The sequence below is a fragment of the Amblyomma mixtum genome, chromosome 7 (assembly GCF_055824585.1).
Source record: "Amblyomma mixtum isolate Tamu chromosome 7, ASM5582458v1, whole genome shotgun sequence".
Taxonomy (NCBI): domain Eukaryota; kingdom Metazoa; phylum Arthropoda; class Arachnida; order Ixodida; family Ixodidae; genus Amblyomma; species Amblyomma mixtum.
Window position 1 is genome coordinate 79,697,789 of NC_143018.1, and position 26,103 is coordinate 79,723,891.

At 45.5% G+C, this 26,103-nt stretch overlaps 1 protein-coding gene across 1 annotated transcript; it reads left to right on the forward strand.

Moving 5' to 3' along the window:
* Positions 1 to 420: 420 nt before the first annotated feature.
* On the forward strand, positions 421 to 25,353 carry LOC149336597 (neprilysin-1-like). The gene is made up of 10 exons (XM_089554183.1): positions 421 to 483; positions 1,137 to 1,316; positions 2,878 to 3,285; positions 5,464 to 5,601; positions 8,984 to 9,163; positions 11,463 to 11,634; positions 14,609 to 14,707; positions 16,525 to 16,809; positions 23,211 to 23,408; positions 25,100 to 25,353. Exons 1-10 carry the CDS (start codon positions 421 to 423, stop codon positions 25,351 to 25,353), a joined length of 1,977 nt encoding a protein of 658 aa, XP_089410309.1.
* Positions 25,354 to 26,103: the final 750 nt, after the last annotated feature.

Sequence of the window (26,103 nt, forward strand, 5' to 3'; positions counted from 1 at the left end):
CCATGTCGGTGCTCTTCCAGACTCACACATTTGCCTATTAACTCACTCACCCATAAGCGGTGAGTCGACCTTAGACTTCGAGTTCTCTTATTTGGTTTTTCACAACGTTTGCACTACAAAGTCTAATGAACTGAGGAAAACTGCCTGTTTCGGGGCCCGGAAAAGAAGGTTCTGCAGCAGTGGCTGCATGTTTGTAAGCCCTCGTCTTGAATGTTTCCCCTCAAACGTACGCTGGTAGCCTTGGCGTGCGCATTTTTTGAATCAGGGAAAACTTACTTAGACGATACGAAAGACCACATTTTTATTTATTTCGAACACCTCAAGGGCCTTCGGGTGATTGCTTTAAATGCGGTGTGGGCTAACAGCATGGTATTAATAAAACATTAATTTGGTGGCTTTCTTAAAATTATCCGGGCTTGCATGAAGGACAGCACCTACGGGGAGACTGTTCCAATGAGGAACTGTTCGGATAAAGGAGCGAAGGTGGGTCATAGGGCAAGCTGTAGGTGGGTGAACGGCCATGTGGTAATTTGTGCGAGCTGAAAAACGACGAGCAGGTTAAATAGGAAAGCTGTGAGGGAAAGTGTTTTATATTTTATGACACAAAGGTAGTCTTACCATTTTACCACAGTGCTGGAGATTGGGTAGGACTGCTTCAATTTTAAGGTAACACTTGCGGAGTGCGAGCAGTTAGAGCTGATTAATTAAAAGGCTTGGTTTTGAGCGAGTTTGCAGATTCGTGCTCTATTTTGGATCGAATGAGTGCTTTATAAGCTAGTAATTTATCCTCCGGCGTAGCTAGATGAAAATTACGACTTAGGTAGCCGAGGGTTTTGTTAACGTTGTTAGCTATCCTCATTATGTAGGTAGACTAATTAATTAAGATTCTGTGAGATGTCAACACCAAGATACTGAGTAGTATTGAAGGTTGAGGCAGTGGAGTCGTTCAGAAGATAATTTGTGATGGGGTAACTTTGTAGTCAGAGGAAGGAAATAATTGCAGTTTTGTTAGTGTTTAAGACCATCAGCCGTTTCAGACGCCACTCATCTAGCTTTACGAATGAGTAAGTCGTAACGGTCCCAACGTAGCAAGCAAAAACTCAATATTTAATATCAGATACCCTTGTTTTCTGCAGACTGAGAGCAAAATGCGAGGCCGGGCGGCCAGCGAAAGCTGTAGAGACAAAAACAAACCACGAGACAGCAAGGATGGCATTTTCGGTATAGCCACCAAAAGCATCCACGTGTTCGGAGTCCTGGCCATCGTCTTGCTCGTGTGTGCCTTCCTCGGCCTGGTGGCGTGGTCTCAAGAGAAGGTACGACCATACACGTTCACACTATCTTAGAATTGACTACTCGTGTGGTACTAAGCTGACGGGACACCCCGAAATAGACTTTGTGCATACATGACTACCAAAATGAACAACAGATAACAAGAAATAATGGGTGCACAGTACAGTTCTAAGAAAACCCCTATAAAAGGCAGCAATCGACGAAGATAAAAAATTTTTGGATGTGACGGAAGTGTTTACCTTCAAAAAACGGGAGTTTCTATAGGCTCTTGCATCGCACCAATTCTCAGCGACATCTCTTTGGCACCAGTGTAGAGAAAGTTAGCTCCGATTCTTGCAGGTTTCTTTGTCGTTAAAATTTTTGGCATGTAGACGACTATTTGGTTTTGACAAGTGTAAATAGACAGAACTTTCACGCCACTGTACAACGGATCTTAAAACGCTTTAGCACGGCCTTATCTCCCTTAAACATAACTCATGAGATGCCAGAAGATCTGTCTATTCAAATTCTGGACATAAAACAGAGCCTCCAGGAACGTCACATCTGCTGGTCCTATGAACCACGGTGGAAAAAAACCTGATCCTTCCATTCCACTCGGCTCATTTTAAGATAGTGAAACATGCCATCTCTAACTTATGCCTCTCCAACGCGCTCAAAAAAGTCTTGTACACATTGTACAGCGTCTAGTGTTCTTAATCAGAGGAACAGGCTAAAGGAACCAGGTCACCCGTCTTATCTTCTGGTATCTGTCGCTCTGAAGTTGCTGAAGCATACACTATCTCAGTCCGGAAAGGCCAAACCTAGTGAGCCTATTCCAAAGAATGAAAGCAGAAACACAAAAAGTGACGGTTATTCGATATTTCCACTCTTTCCCACAATCTCAAGAGGATAATGAGCCGTGCAAAAGTACAGTTGGTGTTCTCCGCTTCTGAGAAATTATCAAACTTGTGTAATCGCATGAACCCACGTCCTAAAAAGCCATAAAATGTAGAAAGAAGTATTAGGACCAATATGTCACATGTGAAAAGAACGTAATCTATTTTATTCTGTGGAAACGCAGCTGGAAATACATAGGGCAGATCGGCAGATGCCTCAATGATAGGTCGCGAGAACATATAACGATGTCAGGAACGGTGTCAAAGGGGATCTTCCTTGCCACATCAGCGCAAAGGAAAATCATGAAAAAATAAAGAAGTTCCGTGGCTGTTATCCGGATTTAAAAACCTCTCTTGTCATTGATTACCACAAAGATCAGCTCACAAGAGAAATTATAGAGGCGTTCAATTTACATTCGCAAAAAGAAGATACGTCCGTCAGTGCTGCCTCAGTGCTTTTATCTGACAAAAAAAATGCATTTCATGTCTGCTAATCCGTAAATGTTGTTCGACGATGACGCTGTTCGAGTGATTCCTTTATCTTTCCATGGTTTTATATTTGTTGTTCTCTGTAAAGTGCTTATATTGCCTGGCTTCATGCAACAAAACTTCAGTTGTAAGTTAGCGCCCGTCCTGTTTGTCTCCCTGTGTCCGTGTCTGTTTAGAGCTATGTGGCAATTGATACTTACGCGACTATTTTTCCACGCAGACCATTCCATCGAAGCCTAACCCGGGTTTTACGGATAATAGCATCTTTGGTGACCCTGGTGAATCCGGATATTTCGGCTTTTTCGGCGGTTCGGGCAACACAAAGTTCCCGCTGCCACCTAGGAGCGTTCAAAAGGCGACAGTTTCACCGAGGAACGCTCCATCGATAAAGCGTTCAACACTAGCACGTCGGTCAGTAAGGACGAAGCCGCAGCGATCCAGCGCCCTGAAAGTTGCGAACATTACGGAGTTCGCAGCGCAGGACTCGTACCCGTGCACCACAGAGGACTGCCGCCGCCAAAGTGCTTACCTGAAACAGACCATAAATTTCGCGAATGACCCTTGCCACGACCTCTACGACTTCGTGTGCGGCAACTACCGGGGCAACCCGGACGGTCCCTACACAAAGGTAATTGGAAAACGTTTGGTCTCCTCTCACGGCTGTGAATCGAGTATGCCATTTGTTCTTTATTGCGTTTATGACTCTACTCTCCTCACTCTCAGCTTTCATTCCTCATCATCATCAGGCTGACTACACCCTCTGCAGGGCAATGGCCTAACCCATGTCTCTCCAATTAGCCCTGTACTTTGCCAGCTGCGGCCACCCTATGCCCGCAGACTTCTTAATCTCATCCACCCATCTAACTTTCTGCCGCTGTCTGCTACGCTTGCCTTCTCTTGGAATCCACTCCGTTACCAAGAGAAGGCAAGCGTCTTACGTCGACTTCACACTTGGGGTGCTTCGGAAAATAGCATAGCATACACTGTAAGGACCTAAGCCGCTTATATTAGGTGTTGTTTGCTACCTCAGTGTATTTTCCACTCTTAGGGGAGAGTGCGTCAAAAAATGATCAAACCAATCTGTGCTTCACGGGAACGGGAGCCAGCGCCTTCACTTTCGGCCGCTTGCAGGTGTTTCGTTTACAGTGCTATGCTTTAGAACGCAAGGATGCATGCCATTATTATTCATTAATCATGGTGCACTTCAACGCTGGTATAGTTCTTACTGGTTGAACATCATTACAAATAGATGGCGTGCATAAATCGTTTTGTCTGTAAATATTATTCCGTTGTATTCACAGGCGGCATTCGGTGTGCACATTAGGCACCAGTTGCTCTTGAGATAGCAGAAGTTGAGTCGCCATACGTGTTCAGTCGATTGCTGCTCAAAAGTGTGTAGTTTATTGCGAAGAGTTTTGCTACCTTTACTTGTTAAATGGAGTCCTGTATTCGGCGCACACAAGCAGCCAGGCCGGCCATCTTCCGCGCTCTCCGTTCGATCACGTTCTTCGTGGCATTTTCGCGTTGTTTCATTTTTCTTTCACGTTTCAAGTTTCATTCACGTTCTGTGGGAAGGTGGCAGTGGTGGTGAAAACTTTATTTACAACTGGGGAGTTTAAGACACACAGGTCCGTGGGCCCCCGCACGGCCCCACTGCACTCAAACGTTCATGTCCCGAAGGCTCATGACGCTGGTAGCCCGGCATGTGGCGATGGCTTGCTTGGCCGGGTCCTCGGAGCGCAGTAGGGTCTCCCAAGCCTCCCAAGTGGTAAGGTGCTCCAGGCCCCGCGGAGGAGTATCCGCCGGGCAGAGGAAAAGGATATGGTCTAGAGTGGCTTTGGGGTGGTGGGAAAGGGTACAGGAGGGGTTTGTGAAGACGTGGTGACAGCACGAGCGTATATAAGGGGAGAGTAAGGTGCGTGTTTGAAGCCGCCTCCAAAGTGTCTGATGATAATGGTCGAGGGAGGGATGGGGTAGAGGGTAGAGCCGACGCTCGGCTTTCTAGGCCTGCGTCATTTCACTGAATGAGTGCATGCGCTCCCGCGAGAACCCCAGGTCGGAGGCCGCCGGTGCCTGGTTGAGAGAACCTCGGGCTAAAGCGTTGGCGGCCTCGTTTCCGGGATTCCTGGAGTGGGCAGGCACGCATATCAACTCCATGTGGCGGGGTGGGTGTGCGGCGAGGGAGTTCAGTGTGCGAAATGCAGGGACGTGAACTCTCCCGCGAGCAAAATTTAGTATGGCAGTTTCAGAGTCCGATGGAATATATCGGGCCTCCGTGCGTGTGATGGCCAGGGCAATGGCGGCCTCTTCGGCGTCCTCCGAAGTGGCATTAGGGGATATGTGAAGGGTGTAAATCGGTTGGAGGGAGGGGTTCGTGATGGCTACAACCGCGTCCTCGCCCTTGCATGCGGCATCCATCCAAACGGCATACGGTTCCGTGCCATAGTGTTTGTGGAGTGCCCGTGCGCGAGCTCTGCGGCGGGGTTCGTGGTAGGTGCGGTGCATGTTTTTGAAATTATTTATTAAACCTTCTGTGGGAACGTTCCACGTCCAGCGCTGGGTTCGGGGGTGGCGCTGGTGAACGCACTCAATGTTAGGCGAAACGCAAGGCATGCAGAGAGTTATAAGGCTAGACAGACGCCTCCGTAGCTCATTTGGTAAAGCGCGTACACGCCATGCGTACTTTGTGGCTTGGGATCCCATAGGCAGCATGTGTTTGTGCAGAACCGTGCTTGAGACCGCTGTGAATTAAGGCGTCTACGGAGTTGCGGGCTCGGCATTTCCAAAACGCTTGGCCAATTTGCAGGCCGAGCACGACATGCGCAACGCCTCGATCTCTGCCCTCCACACTGAAGCGGTGCCGGCCAGGAAGCAGAGCGCCTGGCAGAAAGCCGCTGGACTCTTCCAGGCCTGCTATGGGTTGGTCACTACGTATCGTAACGAGGTGAGTTCGAGAAAGCGCTGTGAGAGATGTATTCTTTCACACGAAACATACATTGGCGAGCGGAACCTTATTATCCATTTGACAAGTTGCCGTAGGCTATGTCCGAGAGTAGCCTGTCCTCTCGGACGCAGCCTATTTTCCACGGGTGAATGAGAACTGACGACAGGCCCGATAGCTAGTCCAACCAGGGCTTAACTCGTTTCCTTTCTTGAGGAAAATGGCCGCCTTCTGAGAGGTTTCTTTGAATTTATTGGTTCAAGAACTATGTGGTTTAATCTTTAATGTAGTGCGTCAAAATGAGGCCTCTTAAACCAATTTTTAGACACATGTTCTTACAGTCGAGCCTCCTTACAGTACAACGAGCCTCACGGTCACGCGGATTGCGTTCGTTATACTTGATACTCGTAGTAAACGGACGCTCCTTATTCGTAAAACTCACCTTTTGAAAGAAGAACCTTTCTTTGGAGGAGAAATTCTAGAGGCCCGTGTACTGTGCGATGTCAGTGCACGTTAAAGAACCCCAGGTGGTCGAAATTTCTGGAGCCCTCCACTACGGCGTCTCTCATAGCCTTAGTCGCTTTGGGACGTTAAACCAAACCAAACCAAACCAAAGAAGAACCTACCGCGGCGCTTTCCAATCTCTCAAGGGCGGTCACGTTCTCCTCACTGAGATCATTGCTGCCAAAAATTTGCTTGCTTCAGGGACGGGACATAACTAACCGTGCTTCAAGCGTCCAAACCACCTAGTGGCAGGAAATCCACATTAATCGCATTCACCGGCTCCACCAGATCCCGACTGTGCCATCTTGTCTTCATGCGAACGTAGTCATCCGAGTCAGCATCCGGCCAGCTACGCACCAACGACGCGTCGCCACAAATCTACGTGCGTCTGATTACGTCTGTTTTCGGGAGCGCCATCTAACATTGTTGGACACAAACAGCGACTAAAGGATCGCAGCTCACGTTTCCACACAATGTATCAGCTGCGCGTGATAGGAGAACAAAAGGTGGAGCCTAGGGTGCAGGTGGCGCATACCATACCGTGACCAGGAAGGCACTCAAGCATCTCAATTCGCTGCCATTACGTGATGCACGGCCATGCTCAGTAGCTTCTGCTCCTACTACGGAGGATTTGACCAGCCGGTGCATACGCAGGTGATGATTTACCGTGTTGGCGATTAGTGCACGCTTAGCCTGCGGTTACGTACAGTTTCAATGTCGGCTTTTTATATTTTTTCTGGGGTGGCGTCGCAAAGGCTGAGAGCTGTTCCTCTGCATGCGTTTGCTGGTAGCGCAGTTTTCCAATTCGCGGCCGAGTTTACGACGCCTCCTCGTTTGCTAAAACCGAGCTGTGCGGCCAAATTTGTTCTTTTTATCTGAGACGAATTTCAATTTCTCTAATGTATATTTTGGTTGTAGCCCCGCAAACGTTCGTAATATGCTAGCGTTCGTTATACCTGCTGCCGTTATAAGTGAACTCCACTGTATTACGTATAAATAAAGTTCGTTTACGAAATCAAGTTGCTCATATAAAATGTGAACAAAACGTGTAAAGATACGCTTGTACCCACAAAGCAAAACTTTTTTAAACTTTGGAATATATAAAATGTCTGCTTATGTAATAGCAAATACGTATGAAAAAAGTCAGTTCTCACTGGCACAGTTTTTCCATCTAGGCCCTTTATTCGGCACGCAGTCGGAAGAAACGGTTCGGCGAATCCTTCCGAAAGCAGGCGGTATCAAATCATGCCCAAATCATGTGGAAACCCTCCTAACGAGGCAAATAACATCGGTGCCATGAATATGCTTTTCACAATAGTCGCTCACTCTACCGTAACGAGCGCAAATAACAAACTAAGCTACGCGTTGCCTCTGATGTTCTAGGCTGGTTCCTCGGATCTTCTTCACCCCGTTAACTAAAATCGGATGATAAGCGAGCATCTTCTGAGTGACTGCTACCTAGATCATCGATAAGACCAACTGTGTCCGCCATTGAGCACTGAGGATGCTACCATATTTTCAAGGCGTACAGGTCATCACAGTCTCTTGACAGTGGCAGCGCAAGGCTACCCATTCTACGTGAAATGCGGCCAAGTGACACATTCCTGTATTATATTTATCGCTCGCGTTCGTTTGCTAAACTGGTCATCATTACTTTATTTGATTCGTTTGAGATAATTAATGCTTTGATGACTTACAATCGCTGGACGACGAGTTGCACGAGCACTGTGGTCAAATTTTGTAATTTCTTCGTGACGTTCGTGACCGCTTTTACAGCGTTTAATCCACAGAGTGCTTTCGCTTAAGTAACGATTTTCTCCATCGTGATGTGTTCAACTGGAAGATCATGCTTTCTCCACACTGATGTTCAGAATGCTAACCAGCTGAAAGTGGACCGTGCGTGAACGCTTTACCTGTGGTAGTATTAACCAAGTACAAGCGTCAGTGGACGGCTATGTCGGGCTTACTACAAACCTGACATTGTCATTTCTTCAGCCGTGAAAAGTAAAAAAATTCAGCACTTTCTCTTCGTGATTACTGCTGGCAGCTTGGTGTTGTCATGGCCAGTTCCACTCCCTGAATACGCTTTCACGTATCTCGACCATCTTTTATAGTCACGATGATCTTAAGTCAAACTATTGTTCGCATCTCCTTAAAGACGACGCGATAGTTCGAGGTTACACAAACCGAGCGAGCGACGACAAGGGGGAAACCAACACTACTCCGAACACCTACGGAGAGCTCACCATGTTTTGGAAGTTAGGGCGCCGTAAATACCCGCTTTCCCACAAGACACTCACAAGACATCAGGCAACTACATGGAGACGGCTACAAACAAACTCATACCCAAGTCGCTACATATACAGTAAGATTTGGCCCACGCAATACACTCCAGAATGCGTGTGGTGCGGAGAGATAGCCACCTTCTACCACGCCAAATGGGGCTGTCAGGCGAGCCCGATAGAGCCCAAAATTACAAACCCGTCAGTCGAGCAGTGGGAGGAGCTTCTGTCCAGCTCCGACCAGCAAGATCAGCTTGCGCTGGTTGAGCGGGCCGAGGAGGCAGCAAGAACCAATGGGATCCTGTACCTAGGAACACCACCTGCTGCTCAAGACCCCAACCCCTAAATCTCGTCCCATTTTGCGGATAATATGAGCGTATTTGAAGGCCCGAGTTGGCATAGGCTGCCAAAAAAACAAAGTTGGCAGCGCCTGCCAAGTTTACCTTCTTGTCCCTAACAGCAGCAGCGATGCTTGAACGACCAAAAGAAACATTTAGTTCTCCATAGGTAGACCCAGCTCTCTCGCTTGTCCCTTTTCGTTCTTAAAATCAAGGCATTTCAGTTCGCAACAAATCACAACGTGCCGGGAACGTTCGCAGCTTGTAGAACTGAAGTCGTTGATGGTTTCGCTCAACCTGGACCTGCTGAACTTGTGGGCTTCGCGGACGGTCGACCCCGCCGACATGGTGGTGCGCCTGGCGCTGGACATCGGCGCCCCTGCAGTCTTCGACTTGAAGATATTTGATGACACCTTCATCGACGAAAAGCGGCTTATACAGGTGGGTGCGTGTTCCCGTTTGCTCCCTCAGGGCTATTCAAGCTCTAGGGAGCCAACCTGGAAAGCGGGGAACTCGGAAACCTATCAAGCTAAGCGCTCCCTCTCTTTCATGTCCAACATTGCCGGACAAAAATTTTGAATATTGAAAAATCGTAAGATGCTATAATGGAAATATTGAAGGTAATGGTCCATTCTTCTGATGTATAACAAGATCTGTCTTTTAATGTGTTTCCATCGATCGCATCGAGCAATTAAGACTTCCTCTTTTAAGCTTTCGTGATGGCAAAAAGGTTAATTGCGAAAAAAATTAAAGACCGCCGTTGGATGGTCTGCGGACATATTGCTTGTTATACTGCAATCTTGCATTATCTGAGAAAATTGCGCGCATAAAATGTTTCCAACTCAAAAATGCATTTGTCCAGAATTGTTGGCTACGGAAATGAGGCAAAAATTGTGATTTCAGAAAACCTTTACGGCACTAGTGATTTTAAACACGCAAGGACAATTTATCCTGTGACAGCGCATTGCAATGTTATGCCTCATCACTTCACTGTGAATAATCATGGAAATTGCTGAAGCGAGTATTTGAACCTTAAATAAGCACAGAAGCCTGGAAGTAAGTATATTCTCTAATAAGATACCAATACTGAAGGTACAGGCTTCGCACGTTATCGAAGAGAAGTACGCATACCTTTCAGGTCAGATGCCTTTAGCACGTGAGGACCTTAAGTGCCCGCCGTAGCTAGTGCTACTGCACGGTATTCCGCCCTTAGCCTTGCTGAACCGTCTAATTTTTTGGCCATGTATGGACTATATTAACCATGTCTTACTTGAGCAAAATAATTAGACTTGGAACATGCGCGTCCCGCACCGCAAGGGACGCTGAAGGCACCTGCAGTTGAAACTAACTCGACTGCCTAAGGGAATTAAACACGTTGTTCATCTCTGCTGATTGCGCTAGCTTAGAATGCGCAAAGCGGTTTAGTTTTCTGAACAGTCGCCTTGTTACCAAGCGAGCGCTGGTCAGATATCCGAACATCTTGGGGATATTTCTGCCCTAGACTCATAATTTGAGAAGCGGAGCAATCTGATGGGAGTACATAATTAAATAATGCGAACAAATTGACCGCTTATGTTTTCTTTCGCTGTCATAGTCTTTTGCGCTTTTTAATAGTGAACAGGCGAGTGATATTAAGTGGAGAGGAAGCTTCATTCTAGCAGGCTTAGAAATCCATGCGAGAATAGGCATATCCGCTCTTCGTTTCCATGGCAAGAAGTTCATTCCCGTCACCTGTCAGTAATGATGTTTTCTGTACGACAGAACATTCCTTCTGCTACTAGGATAACGGCGGCAGAAAACCTGACCCAGCTCTCTGGCACACTTTATCGTTGAAGTGGTACAACGAATTACTGAATGCAACTTACATTGGCGATTTTTTCTGACCCCCTGATTCATGCGAAAAAGTAATCAAGCAATGCAAAATCTCTACAAATAACACCAAGGGGTAGATTTTTCTTTAACTGAATTCATGCCCAACATTCTTGGAGAAACATTTTGAATATTGCCGCGAATGTTTGTAGTGTTTGTTCATTCTTCGGAGCTTCCGGCACGCCACTTTACCGCTTTGTTTGTGATGCAATACGCGCCTTGATTTATCTCGATTACTCGCATCCAGGCGGAGCCGATTCTACGTTGTTCCATAGTGTTCTAGTAACTTTCAAAGCTTTATTTCGAATGTTCGCTATCAGCTTTAAAGTGAGCATGGTCGACAGCGGTGGGAATATGTTCGACGACCGCCGAGCACACTTGTTGCTACGCCGCCGCCGAGTGATTCAGTTCTTTGCGGGCGCAAGTCAGCCCAAATAAAGAGTTTCGTTTAGGAGCCATTCTCGCTGTTTTCCTGTTCGCCGCACTGCAGTTACCACTACGCGACAATATTGAAAAATTGCAAGATACCGGCGTGGACATATTGAAGAAAAGCGTTCATTCTTCAAATATGTAGCCAAATCTTTCCTACTGTTTCCATCGCTCGCATCGAGCAGTTGCCATAGAAAACAAATGGTGAATGCTTCTGACGATAGCAAGAACGTCAGTAGCAAAAAAAATGCGCACCTTTCAATGGCAGACCTGCGGATATATTGATCGTTATAGTGCAATCATACATTATATGAAAAAATTGCACTCATAAACTCTTTCCCGTTCAAAAATGCTTTTGCCCAGAATTTTTGCGTACGGTACTTTGGAAGTTTCGGTGATGTATACGCGATTTCGTCCTGTGTGTTGGTCTCTCTGTGTGCAGTTCAAGATCAGCGACTCTCAAGCAGCGTGGCACTCGAAACGAGCCGCACTGAAGCAAAGATCGTCAAAGAAGGTCGGGGAATACATATACGACCGGCTGCTGTTGTACCACGACTTCGAACCTGAGAGACATAAGAGCTTGGTGGATACAATATATATTTTCGACGAACCTCGTGAGTGCATTTCATTTTCCTCCTCTCCTGAAACCCGATCTCTAACCTGCCACGCGCGTGAGAGCTTTCACTCGTCTGACGAGGAATGCACCCGCGGTTGACATGAATTGCACTACGCCGTTGTTTTATTTGCCAAAGAGGAAGGAAATTTTGCAAGCTTTTTCTGGTACTCTAATCCCTGTCAGGCAAGACAATGTGAAATTTCGAAGTCTGCTGGAATATTTGCATAACGTTGTACAGACACTGAGGCGCCTGTCGTTCCGATGCGGCAGTTGGCACTTGCACTTGAAATTCCTTTTGTTCTTGAAGGTGGTGGCTCAGTAATGGTTGGGGAACCCTTGGCATCTTTCACAGCAGAGAAAGAGAGGTTCATGGCTCCTCTAGTCAATGCCTCTTGTAGTTGTCACCTATTTAGAATAGCTGTCTACGAGTATGTTATTTAGTTAACAAGCCGTTTTCATGGCTACGTTATAGACACCGATGGCGAACATCAAAAAACTTTCGCTGCCTTTGTTCATCATGTACTTCCGCGTTGAGTCAGCCTAAAAAAACGCATTACCAACTAACCCAAAGCTGCACCTTCCTAAGATCAGAAAGCAGCTGACTTGCATTGACGAGCAAGTCAGTTAATTAAGGCCTAATTTTCGAATTTTCCTTGCGCTTCTTATGGTCATCACAGATTTCTAGCTGTCCGTCAGTAATAGCCATACCAGTTTTTAGACTTTCGAAAAAGCGATCCTCATCAGCGACGATTTCATGCAGTGCTGGTTCTTCAAAGAGGCCAAACCTAAACCGCGCGTCCGAGGATCGCGCGCAGTCACGCCACAAGCTTGCGTCACGTGCTCGCTCCCCATGTTACGGCGTGCGTGAGCTCCTTTAAGCAGATTAGCCTGCATGGCTGGGGCTTGAGTTTTAAGACAAGTAAAACGACAGGAGCTGGACGAGGCCTCCAGCCTCCAGGAAGTGGCCTGCGTGTCGGTTCGTCTGCTCTCGTGTGCGGTTGTTCCTGTTGCAAGCTGCAGAGCTTCGGCGCTGTTCGAACTGAGCCTGGTACAACACAGCGACTGCAGCGAACGCGCGCTTTTAAAGCGAAAGCCTTTAATGCCTCATCGTTGTCTACAGAATGTGGTCAGCAGAAGTTTGTCAGCTGAGGTGTCACGCTTTCTCTAGTCAGACCAGAAAAAAAAATATTTGTGCACGATGGGACTCGAACTACCGTACTTCAGATCCGCAGCCGATCGTGTTAATGGTTACGCTACTTCCTGCCAACGCAGATATGTAGTTCTCCTTGTCTAAGACGCTGGAGAGTGCTTGCAGAAAGGCGTCGAATCAGATGGATGCCTCCCAAACGCCCTCCAGTGTCTCCAGCATTTAATATTCACAAACAATTCTATATTCAATTAACACCTTAACTACACAGCAGTGACACAAGCAGCAACACCACACAAAAGGCTTTCACCTCACCGCACACTAGGTCAACAATGTGCCCCCTGAATTTTTGGTTGGTTTATTGGTTTATTGGGGTTTAACGTCCCAAAGCAACCCAGGCTGAGGGACGCCATAGTGAAGGGCTCCGGAAATTTCGACCACCTGGGGTTCTTTAACGTCATCGCACTGACATCGCACAGTACACAAGCCTCTAAAATTTCGCCTGCATAGAAATTTGATCGCCGCGGCCGGGATCAAACCCGCGTCTTTCGGGTCAGCAGCCGAGCACCGTAACCACTAAGCCACCGACCGCGGCGGGGCCTGAATTTTTTGTATCATTCGATAGCTCTACACTGTAGAAGGAAGTTTCGAACTGCATCCTCCTCGCCATAGTATACCGACATGTGCTGTCTGCGGCGAGACCATGTCTGAAGAGGCATGCCGGACTTCCAATCAATCGCGGCTCGTTCCGAGCGCGTGAGTAAGTGGCCGACGATGGCGGAGGGTGCAAACCCAGCGGAAACATTTCATTTGTGAATAATTGTTTCCATTCGTTTGCTTGTAGTTCACGTGCCCTCGTCCTGTGTTGCCTCTCATGTGAGCGTCCCTTCTGGGCAACCCCCCCTAACTATTGTCATTTGTCTATGGACAGTGTACATATTATTAAGACAGGAACGATCAGTTCTTCGCTGAAAGTGATGAATTTCTTTGAGAAGTATAGACTATGACCCATAGGAACTCTATCATCGTTTCAGTGCAATAATTTACTCACTGCAATAACTAATTTGAATGTAGCGGTGTACTGTTTCTAGAGGACCAGTTATCTGTTCCAGGTTTCTCGCATTTGAAGAAAGGACAGGCATTAGGGAGACGCAGCAGTTCTTTGTGCCTTATTTTATGTTCTGGTTAATTTCTGCTCAGCTAAATATAATTTACGGCCTGACCGTCAGCCTGGCCATGTTCTGGTGACTGCCAACACCTCTGGGAATAAGCTTAGTCCTCAAGGAGCGAAAAAAAAAATAATGACGAGTCCCTCTTATGATGTCGTTCGATCAGCTGGTGACAGCTCCACAGGTTAAGCATTTTCAGTGAACACGGAGCGCAAAAGGAAGTTATATCCATCGTTTCTTGCCGCCGCGGTGGCTCAGCGGTTATGGTGCTCGGCTGCTGACCCAAAAGACGCGGGTTCGATCCCGGCCGCGGCGGCTAGAATTTCTTTGGAGGAGAAATTCGAGAGGCCCGTGTACTGTGCGATGTCAGTGCACGTTAAAGAACTCCAGGTGGTCGAAATTTCCGGAGCCCTTCACTACGGCGTCTCTCATAGCCTTAGTCGCTTTGGGACGTTAAACCCCATAAACCAAACCAAACCGTTTCTTGTCAGAGGTATGGGTGTCACTTCACAGCAAAATAGTGACAGCTGTTGCAAATTTCCGCCGCGAAAAGAGTTGGAAAGTTTTCAGCGTGCTTCTTTTTTTTCCTGAAAGGCAGTTTTTGTTCTCAGATTTAACCGTATAGGCGATTATCTGGCAATATATTTTTTTTTCAGTTACCTCAACCCTGACCGGGCACGTAAAGTCGGACACTGAGTTTACCATTCGAGCCATTCAAAATATGGGAGAACGCATGGTTCCGCTCCTAACTCCAGGTGAGTGCTGGTTTGTCTAAGAGAGAGCATAAATACTCACTGAAGTCAGTACTATTTCCCTCACTGATAAAACGAGTCCGCGCATGCACAAACCAAGGCCCTCAGACCGCCCACGCTCGCGGGACTAAAAGTACTTGCGCCTTTACTGACGAAATTTGCTTTTCACATGCGTAGATACTACACGTGCTACTCTCTCTCTATCTTATGAGTGCACAAATGTTAAAATCCGGCAAGGTGCACTCGAGAAACCCCGTTCAGTTGCACTGCACCTCGAAGACGGCAAGTGGTATCTTTATATGAAAACTCCACGGTGATGTTTGCGCCTTTCTCGCCAAGGAAGAAGCGCAACAACGGCGACGCACCCTAAAATAACAAAAACAGCTCGAAGGAGTGTAGAAGCGAGCAACTTATGGATGTATTGTTTGGCAGTGTGTCTGAAATTTTCAAAACGTGTGATGGTGGTAATTAAGCAAACATCTGGGAAACGTCTTTAATTCTATTTCATTTTATCTTAGTTTTTTTCAGGGGTATTGTATGAGGAGTCGTTATAAGTGTGAACATAGATGTTGGTAACGTGTTGGTAGTCGTTTGATTTAAGGTATGCTAACACTAGTTGTGTGAGAATACTGCCGCGAAGCTTCGTACTGTTTGTTTGTTCACGCTCAAAGCCACCGGCACTCGACTGTGTCATTTTCTTCGCGACGCGAGGTGCATGCGACAAGATTTATCTCGAGTGGTCGCAGTCACGCGCAACTGCTTCCACATTGTTCCAAACTGTTATAGTCGTTTTTGGTGCTTATCTCCAAGGTTCCTTCACAGCTTTTTAACTGAGCGTGGCCGAGAGCGGCCGATTCTGTCCCTCGACAAACGCCTAGCACGCTTGTTGCCATCGCCACCGCCGTGTCATTCAGTTCTTCGAGGCGCCGTCACCACAGCGTGACAGTAGAAAGAACGAAAAAAACCAGTGCCATGGTTCCAAAGAAGTTGTGTTGCGCTAGTGAAATTAACTCTACGTGGAGTTCAGGTAAGCCTCGTGCGCGGTGTGTCCGCGTTTTATTGGAACTCCTAATAACATCGCGGAATGTCTCACGAGCTAAGGAGTAATTTCTCTCTCTAGACGCGCTGGCGCCCTCTACCACCATCAAACGCTTTATATAAATCACATTTCGCTATCCACACTGGCTTTCGCATGTAGCCATCTTTTTCTAAATATGGAATTGTTCATTTAGGAGAAATAAAAATCCACAAGTACACAAATACTATATTGCCCCCCCCCCCCCCCCCCCTTCCACCCGGTTGCTCACATCACGCCTACCACACGGGCCCGCACTGGTTGTTTTCAGGGTTGAGAAATTCACCGCCATAGCGGCTTTTGTTTCTTGAAGGAAAGGAGTCGAATAACGTCCTTCCCGACAGGAACTTAGACCTAGAAGGTGAGGGTCCTGGTTGAGCCTGCCTACAGCGCTCTGCTGTCGCTATACTGCTTGCGATCTTGGTGTCTAGTTGTCGTTCCTTCGCAATGGTGCAATGGTAATGCTTTCCAAATAATGGCTTCGCACTCTCAGTTGCTCGGCCCGTCCAGCGTTATGCATTCAGCGCTTGATTAGCCCGCTCGAAAAGAAAATGGCGGGAAGAACGAAAAGATAGCAATGTTGGAAGTGTTTGTAAAGCACTGCGCGAAAAGAACTTCGACGACACCCACACCAAAGTTCACGCTTCTACTGCCTTTTTTGCGTGTGTCAGCGAAGCTATTCAGGCTTTATCATGGAATGGTACTCCTCGAAACACTGCCGGAACTTCCCTGTTGCCTTTTGCAGACCAGTGGACCCACTTATTGGCCAAGTATACCAACGACGTGTACAATGGAGGCGACATGATCCAGTTCCAGACGCAGCTACTTGAAGGACTAATGGAGCTGATGCAGGTGTCCTATTGGGGAAAAGAAGGTTTCCGCACCATGTTGGCTTGGGGCCTCTTCGATGCCCTGGTGGACTACGCAATGCCGCTGCAACTGGTCGGCAGAAAGGACAAGCAGGTGGCTTGCTACGACCTCGTTCTACAGGTCATGGAGATATCCGTCACCAGCCGGTACTTGAGATCAAGTGAGTCCTCGCTGTCATTTCTATAGAGGCGAAACCCTATGGTACGCGCACGCAAAATAAAGAGATTGTAGAGAACTTTTATATTGTAGAAAATGTCAAGCGCGTAAATTCTGGTTGTTTACGAAAGAACAAAGGCGGAAACAGCGTCCTTCCCTGTCTTGAAACGAACGACAGCATATTTTACTTCACTGCGATTTAGCGCATCAGGTAGTTTTTCACATAATTTGCTTAGCTCTAGAACATAATATCCAAGTGGACTCAAGCAATGTGTTTAAGGCTCTAAACGATGTATGTTCTCTGTAGTCAAGAATTACCATTCAGTGCGGTAATTTTTATATATTTATGTTTTAATTGGCGACATTTCAAGACTGCACAAAAGGAAAATTCCACCTGCCCAGCTGAATAATTAGGCAATTTTTGTCTGGGCGCCGTAAGTCTGCATCCTTGGTCAGGTCACCATCGTGAATCACGGGGTCTCAATTCCACTTAGAACTTATTCCCGTTAATAAGACCACTTGAAGAAAACGACAGAACCGCAGCAAATACACAATAAAATGTTGGTCTTTTTTTTTGTAACTACAGAGTTCTTGTTTTTTACTCAGTTTTCCTGTAGCTCTGCAGTTTGTTTTATATATTTTTGTACACTGTAGTGTAGTACCTTCCCGTAGTAACTACACAAAATTATTTTGGTATACAAATCTTTCTATTGCTAAAAAATAATGACCAAAAAAGTTGCAGAAAATCTTGTGAAGATAGAAAATTTGGTTTTGTTTGCCGACTGGGAAGGCACACTGCAGGTCTTTCGAAGCACCAGTATTCACAAAAGAAAGAAACGAAGACACACCCTGCGGAGCCATGCTAGAATTACCGTAAAGAGCGGGAGCGGCCATCTTAAAAACATTGAGTTTATTTCGCGTACTTGGCTTCAGATAGCTGAATGCAGCTTGTGACAAATGATTCCATCTATAGACTCGCATTTACGGATCATCACTTCCAAAGCCGTGGTCGAAATCGACCCCAAAGAAGTCCCGTGCGATATTATCTCACCATTATTGAAGGTGAGATTGTCGAAAATTTCTGTGGTTTTCACCAGTGATCTAGTTTCCACATACGTTGTTTTGTTGCCCCGATAGCGCCTACGGTTGCGCGAATACTTAGTCTTCCAGGATCAAAACTATTGCGGAGAGTTTTGTACGCTGTTTATCTTTGCCGCTTAGAAATTAGATCATTTTTATCATCACTCACTAAATTTGCAAAATTAACAGTACCCCAATTTCTTTCATGCTGCTATCGAAGTTTGTTTTTCATTACGGATCAGTAGACGTCAAAGGGAGCAACTAAACCCTGTAACCTTCAAACAAAAGCATATCCAGCAACAATGCAGTGCTGGATGAAACGACCGTTCAGTTTATGACAGCAAGATTAAAGCGAAATGGAGACTTATTCACAACTCGAAATGCAGGTATTTGTTTATCGACGTTCTGTATTTCTGCTTGAGCACGGAATGTCACAGACTAAGGGAGACGACATAAGCGATACTCGCTGCTGCTGCATGAATTCACGGCTTCTCGAATTCTCAATTGACGTCACTTTTAACATGGAGGCTAACATATAACATGACCTTCTTTTTAGATTTTTCTAAAGCTTTCGACCTCGACCACATTGCACATCCCGTCTGATCCCGGATTTATCTGCTCTTTCCTGAATTGTTTAACATTGTCGTGGCTTCGTAACTTTCTTTCTTTACGTCAAGACATCAGGAGAGTCGACAATTTCACCTCCTCACTCTGCGACGTAGCGTATGGTGCACCTGAAAGCAGTGTTCTTGGCCCCTAATTGTTTCTAACATGCATTACCGGCTTGACTACTGACGACGTATCTTCTTTCCTATGACTTTTTCATAAGTTACCGTTCAGTAAATTCCATGGATGATAACCTCGCTTTCCGAACTCAGCTCAACGTCATTTCAAATTCATGTAAATGTCAAACTATTGTAGCTATACTAAATGTAAGGTTATCTCTTTCAGTTGCAAGCCCACCAACTGTAACTTCTCCTACCTCATTGATAACACAGCAGTGACTCAGGCATAATTTTATAAGTTTTAGGTAGTCACTTCATAATTGAATTGAATTGAATTGGCTTTTTATTTGCAGGAAACAATACAGATGAATCCCTGCGGGTGGCGTAAGGCTAAAGGCTTGGAAGCCTGACGAGGCCTTAGCCCCCTCACATCAGTTACAGCCTGCAGCAGCAGCAGACACACATTTTCTGAATTTAAGCATGTACGCGGTTGCAATAGGATAACATGTTCACGCTTTTCAATTACAACACAATGAATACGAGAAATACACAGTACAATGCAGCAATATAACTAAAGTGCAGTTCAAAAGTTTTGAGCAAGAATGACGGTCCATAGGCATTCATGTACAAATGAAAAGAAACTAAGCCATAACTTGCGTACGTTGCGTACAAACTGCAAGTTTCTAATAACACAATTGAACAGAAGTGAGTATTAGCGTATATCACAGTCTAACAAAGAGCAGTACGAAAGGGAAACAAAAGAACAAACTTAGAATAATAGTTGCAAATGCATGATAACCATGTAGAAGATGTTTACTGTATTTGCAATGCGTTTATGGTTCTAAAATTATATTTGAGGAAAATAGGAATGCTCGATAATTTCGTTTGAAGGCTCTGAATGGTTGGCTGAAGTCAACATAAGATTCGTGTATGTTAAGCAGTCTAACTATTTGATAGTCCATAGCCTGTTTGCCATAGTTCGTTCTGAATTTTTGTACCTTTCTCTTACGATTCCTGATTGCATATCTCATGGAGGCATGCTGGACGTTATCGGCATATAGCTGTTTTTTGTATATTAGTTGCATTATCCGGAAATTGTACACTCTTTTAACTGGAAGGATATTATGTTTGAAGAAAAGTGGTTGCGTAGGCAAGTTTCTTACTTGACCTTTGTAATTCTCTAATATCCGAAGTACGCGCTTCTGCAGAACTAATATTCTCTCATAATTCCCTTTGGTGGTCGTACCCCATACTAGCATACCATAGAGCAGTTTGGAATAGAATAAAGTGTAGTACATTTATCTCTTCAGCCAAAGAGGTAAGATATGGGCCACTTTACGTAAACATCCTACAGAACGCGCGAGTTCCGAAATTAAATAATCTACATGATAAGTCCATGACAAATGTTCGTGAAACCATATTCCAAGAAACTTTCGCGTCTGCACTTTCTCCAAGTAATGGTCTTCAAACTTAATATTGATATTATCACATGCATTCTTATTGATGGGTCTGAATACTATGTATTTAGTTTTTTGCGCATTGAGCTGCAACTTATTTTTTTCTAGCCAACGGGACAGTTCTAGCAGATAATCATTAGCTTCATTTCTTATTTCTTGGATGGTTGTGCCTGTAAAAAATATACTTGTGTCATCAGCAAACAATGTGATTTCAGGTGTGTGTTTTAGCTCAGTGATATCATTAATGTATAACAGAAATAGTACTGGCCCTAGTATCGAACCTTGTGGGACACCTGCTTTTATAAGTAGTTTCTGGGAACATACGTTGTTCAAGGTAACGTACTGTTGCCTCATTGACAAGAAACTCTGGAAAAGATTTAAGCTAATGCCTCTAATGCCACATCTGTTGAATTTACTAAGCATAATATCGTGATTCACCGAATCAAAGGCTTTCCGTAAATCGAGGAAGATACCTAGGGTATACAGCCTCCTGTCAAGATTGTTAATATAATGAGTTTTAACTTTTACGAGGGCTTCTTCTGTCGTCTTGTTTTTTTGAAAACCATATTGGGATGGCGAAAGTATATTGTATTTGTTAAGGTAAGTTGTAAGGCGCTTGTGAATGCACTTTTCATAAATTTTTGAAAATGCGGGCAGGACTGAAATTGGTCGGTAATTTGAGATATCATTTGTAGAACCACCCTTATGAACGGGGACTACTTTCGCCACCTTCAGTTTCTGTGGGAAGATTCCAGTCAGAAACGATAGGTTTATTAGGAACGCAAGTATTGGACTAATTACAGACGAGACTTCCTTTATTGGCGCTACCTTAATTTCGTCATATCCACTCGAAGCAGTGGCTTTTAATTCCTTTATAAATCTGGCGACCTCAGCTGGAGTAACATCAAACAGCACAAGAGAATTAATTTGACTAGTTTCATCATAGTTACAGTCATTTTCAACCTGGCCTGTTGCAGGCATTGCTGCATGCACAAAGTATTCATTTATCACGTCCGCTAAGGGTTGACCTTCGAAAACGATGTTATTAATTTTCATTTGTTGAGGTACACTGCTAGCTTGATTTTTCCCTGTTAAGAAATTAACTTCTTTCCATATTTTTCTTGGGTCCGATCTTATTCGGGAGAATAGTGACTCATAGTAGTCTTTTTTTGCTTTCTTTACGTCGCTATTTAATTTGTTCCGAAAGCGTCTAAACTCAAGAAATAAGCCATAATCCTTACTGGCAAGAAATTTATGAAACATTGTGTTCTTTTGTTTAATTCTTTTATAATTCCTAATTTTACGTTTCTGCACTTTTGCACTTTGTAACGGAAAAGCATCATTGTAGCAGTATAGAAAGGTATCCAGAAATAGGTCGTATGCTTTGTCTGGATTTTCTTCCGAATACACTTCAGTCCAATCTGCTTGCTCGATCAATACTCTAAACTTAGTCAGTGAGTTGTTGCATATGATCCTGTGCTCAAAATTACGAGTTCTATCCTTATCTTTTCTGAATAAACATTGGGTGGCGATATAAATCGGCATAAAATCGGATATAAATCGGATATAAATCGATATAAATAATCGTTCATGGAGTGCGCATACTTACGTCATTTGTGTAAAACCTTCCAGATCATTCGGGTACCTACCCTGGAACTCGAGCAGCTCACTTAACAACGTGAGAAAAATGGCTTTACTAACAACTGGGCTGCCGCAACTAGAGTTTGCATCCCCGATGTGCCCCCCATATCAAATCTACCTTATCAGCATGCTAATATCCGTTCGAAATAGAGCCGCTCGTTTCATTACAGGTAACTACAATCCCCATTCCAGCGTAAAAAAGCTCATACTTGATATCCCTCTCGAACCATTATACATTCGTTGTAGAAATATAAGCTCACAGCCTGATAACAAGTGCGCTGTCGTGGTCATAGAAGCGTTACTAGAACGAGAAAACTTCCTGCTCCCATGCTCTATCACTGGCGTCAGAAAAAGATGCGCCACTTACCCGCTCCTCAATCTCAACAGCGTGCAAATACCCACATAGCAGTGCTTTTAAGCTATATTAAAAAGTTTTAGCAACAATGTCTGAATGTGCCAGAGAAACACTCGCAACAGAGCAAGTGACGTGGTTCCGCTAGCTCCGATCCCTCTTGGACTAGTTCGTGGCGCCGCCGTAGCGTGGCGTTGGTTTCATCAAAATCACCAATACTGGAATTTGCGTAGAAGTTTACGAAAAAAAGCACCTCAAAAACTGACATTGCTATGCCTTGGCAGACTTCTCGCCCTAAAGGGACACTGAGGGCAATTAAATGCAATTATTCACAGTAAAGATTCGTTACCTTTCTCTTTGTGGCTACGTTCACATTCATCGGGGAGCAATCGGCGATTCCCATTGGCGATTGGCGATAAAAACAAGTTTAATGATCTCTCCGCCAGTTGATTCAAACTCGCAAAGACCCTTGTCGAAAAGGGCGGGCTCCCACCGTTATGAATTCAATGGCAGTGCAGCGTAGCCTGACGAATCGGCGTTAAAGAAATGGCTGGGTTCAATGTGGCTTGAACCTAGTTATACGAGCGGAAACTCTGTTAAGCATGGTCTCCATTGTTTCAAATCAAATATCAAGGTCAGGGTCAGGCAACCAATGGTCATAGTCATATTATCACGTGGTCATTCTACCACAGCTTGAGCCATACCACCACGCAGTTAAGTTCGGTTTGACCTTGTGAGGCATTGAAGGTCATTGTCTCATTCATATCGAAATCGGAAGTTTTACCCGAGGAGTTCAGTTCTCACTCTAAAAACTGATGTGGACGAAGCGATTTTACTTGCCAAATCGACCGCTGATCTTGGTGCGTTTGTTACGTTTCTTCATCTTCCCTGGCTTATACAAGCTCCATTTTCGGGGAGAGTAGTCTCTTTGCGATTATAACGTGGTACCCTGTCGATGCAGGCCAACTTCGATTAGTCCTCAGTGCCCCTCTGCACTGCGTTCGCGCCATGATTGACTATTCAGTTTAGTTGCGCCTTAATACAAACTTCGGAAATAGCATTTTTGTGTAAGAATATTTCCATCGCCAACTGCTCAGCCAGCACGCTGGATGCCGCTGTTGATGCGTCTCTTCCTTGGTGCGCCATGCAGGAGTCAACGCGGATACGCTGAGGAAAGTAAAGGACATGTTTTCCAAACTACAAGATGCATTCGAAGCGACGCTGCACAGCTCCGGCTGGCTGAAAGGAAACGGGCTCGACTTAGTCCTACGGAGGCTGCACATGATGAAGGTCCTCGTCGGCGGTCCTGGTCCAAGGCTCGACGAATCCTTCGTCAACAATCACTACGGTCAGTAGCATATGCCGCTGTTTGCTACCATGAGCGGAGGGGAGCAGTGTCGACCTGCGGTCCGAGTAACAACTGAATTTAATGAAGAAGGAACGTTGTAACGTTCTTAAGAAGATAGCGAAGTTGAACCTGGCAATGTTTAAGCTAAACCTCCGCCCTTTACGGTCCCCAGAAAGGGCATCTAAAATAAAGTTTGCATTTATTGAAATCCACTGTGCAAAAGAAACAGCTTTTGATTAGCTGTTTACTGTGGCATCCGATGCGCAACGAAAAATGTCGTTGAAGTTTTCTTTTCTCACGTTCTATTTATCGGCAAAACGCACAATCTCCGCTGCACGTTTCGCTGGGAAAGCTGGAACGGAGTGAGATTCTGACGCCGCTCGTGACAAACGCTTCCGGCTTTTCGACCAATCAGGTGCAGCCGGCAACGACAGGTTCAAAAATGACGCGAACTCGAATTCGGGCCCATATCTATGCGCTAAAAAACAAAGGGACAATGTCTTCATCAATATGGATAAGATCTACATCAATCTATGCAGTAGTCAATGTAATCATAACCTTAATGAGAAAGGCAGCAGTGTACAGCAAATTGGACATCCCTTCGGTAACGAAAGAGGAAGTAAAAAGAGCCTTACGATCAATGCAAAGAGGGAATGCAGCTGGTGAGGATCAGGTAACAGTAGGTCTGTTGAAGGACGGTGGCGAGATTGTGCTAGAAAAGCTAGCCACCTTGTATACGCCATGTCTTTTGGTCCAGAGCCTACCGGAATATTGTAGGGACGCTGGCATCATAACAATCCATATGAAACTGGACGTCCATGACATAAAAATTACATATGGTTCAGATTACTGTCCATTGTCAACAAGTTACTTACTTCGGTAATCGCTAATAGAATCATCAAAAACACGCGTTGGTCAACCAAATGACCAGGTAGACTTTCGCAAAGGCCACTCGAGAAACATGCTCCTATGATTCTTAGTTTCGATGACTGTTCGCTTCACTGTAAAAAAACTCCGTGACTTTACGGAGACTTACTACGTGGAAAAATGGAACCATTTGCATTTTTAGAAAGCATGGAGGGGGAGACCGTACTTCAGTTCAATAACGGAGGAATCGTCATTGTTCACCTGTAGACGTTGCAGGGAAGAAAACTTGAACATTCTGTTAGGCAGCAAAGCTTAACACCACACAGCGGTTGACTCCTTCGGCATTGTGTTGCCGCCAAACGCATTAATAACTTAATTAAAGACAACAAAAACAGAGCAAAGGTCGTCATGATTCGACCCCAGTGCTTACTTTCATGCGTGCATGATCAATGATACTTTGTTATTGGAAAGTGGGCAATATGTGTCTCTCTGTTTCAGTGGGCCCCTGAGCCGCCCCAGCTAATACGGCAACTGTCACAGCAGCGTTGCGTTTTTGTTTTTGTCAAACGCTAATGACATTGCTGTTAAATTCTTTTTTATAGCATTTGTCAAACGCTGCAAATGAGCGGAGAGACGAGTCAATGGCGCGCTTTTTTAATATTCGCTTCTGTTCAGGGCTGCCCACAGAGCCGAAATACTCCAGGCCGTAGCACCTACTAAGGCTTTTTCAAAGTGGTGTTTTTCCTTCACATGTATGCATGCTTGTATTTCGAAGTCGAGCGTCCGCTTGCAGACAATGCGACCACCATTCTCCGCGCGCGCAGCTGCCTTTCCATACATGGCACCGAAAGGTCGTTTCCTCGACTCGTGGTTCAAGGCCCTGTCGGCGAGGGCCCGCCAAAAGTGGGCGGACCAGACGCACGTCTTCTTTAACACGAGCACGGCCAGTCCAGCCTACCTCAAGAGCAGCAACGCCGTTGTCATCCCCGTGGGCGCACTGCTGCCCATTTTCTTCTATGTTGACGGAAACGCCGCGTTGAACTACGGCAGTATTGGCAATGTGAGCGCCCGGCTGTGAAACCTACTTCACACAAGACAATAGGAAGGGATTTTGAAACACACCCACCTAGATCCCGCGTGAATTACAGCGCACATAAGCCTTTTGCGTTGTTTTTTTTTTAATGAATCAGTTTTCAGTGGTTATGGTGCTCGGCTGCTGACAAAAAAGAAGCGGGTTCGATGCCGGCCGCGCCGGTCCAATTTCGATGGAGTTGAAATTCTAGAGACCTATGTACTGTGCGATGTCAGTGCACGTTAAAGAACTCAAGGGGGTCGAAATTTCAGGAACCATTCACTATGGCGTCCTTCATAGCCTGAGTTGCGCTGGGACGTTAATTCTTTTCAATTCAATGCAATTTAATTTGATTTTCTAGAAAGATTCTGGCGGGTTTATAGGCCAGCTGTTCCTGACAGCTTCACAAAGGCCTACAAAACCACCAACCCCCATAAACTAATCGTATGTAAACCAACCAGTTCCGTAGCCTAAATACCACTGGAAGTTGGAGAAAACTTTCGAAATGAGAAATCCACCGAAACAGGAACCGTTGTTGGGGTTTAAAGAGAATAATGGTTAAATGTAACGGAGTGGACTTCTAGAGGTGGCAGGCCTAGCAGAGGGCGGCAGGGAGTTAGGTGGGCGGATGGGATTAAGAGGTTTGTGAGGATACACTGCAAACCGAAAAACACCCGGATAGGAGTAAATGGCTCATCGCGTAGCGCACTCCCGAAAAGGGGTTTTTATACTCCTCAGAATAGGAGTATATCGTCT

Coding starts and splice junctions, on each gene's coding strand:
- LOC149336597 (XM_089554183.1), top strand. CDS start 421: ATGAAGGACAGCACCTACGGGGAGACTGTTCCAATGAGGAACTGTTCG. Junction 14,708..16,524: donor GGTTCCGCTCCTAACTCCAG/GTGAGTGCTGGT, acceptor TGCCTTTTGCAG/ACCAGTGGACCCACTTATTG. Junction 23,409..25,099: donor CTTCGTCAACAATCACTACG/GTCAGTAGCATA, acceptor CCGCGCGCGCAG/CTGCCTTTCCATACATGGCA.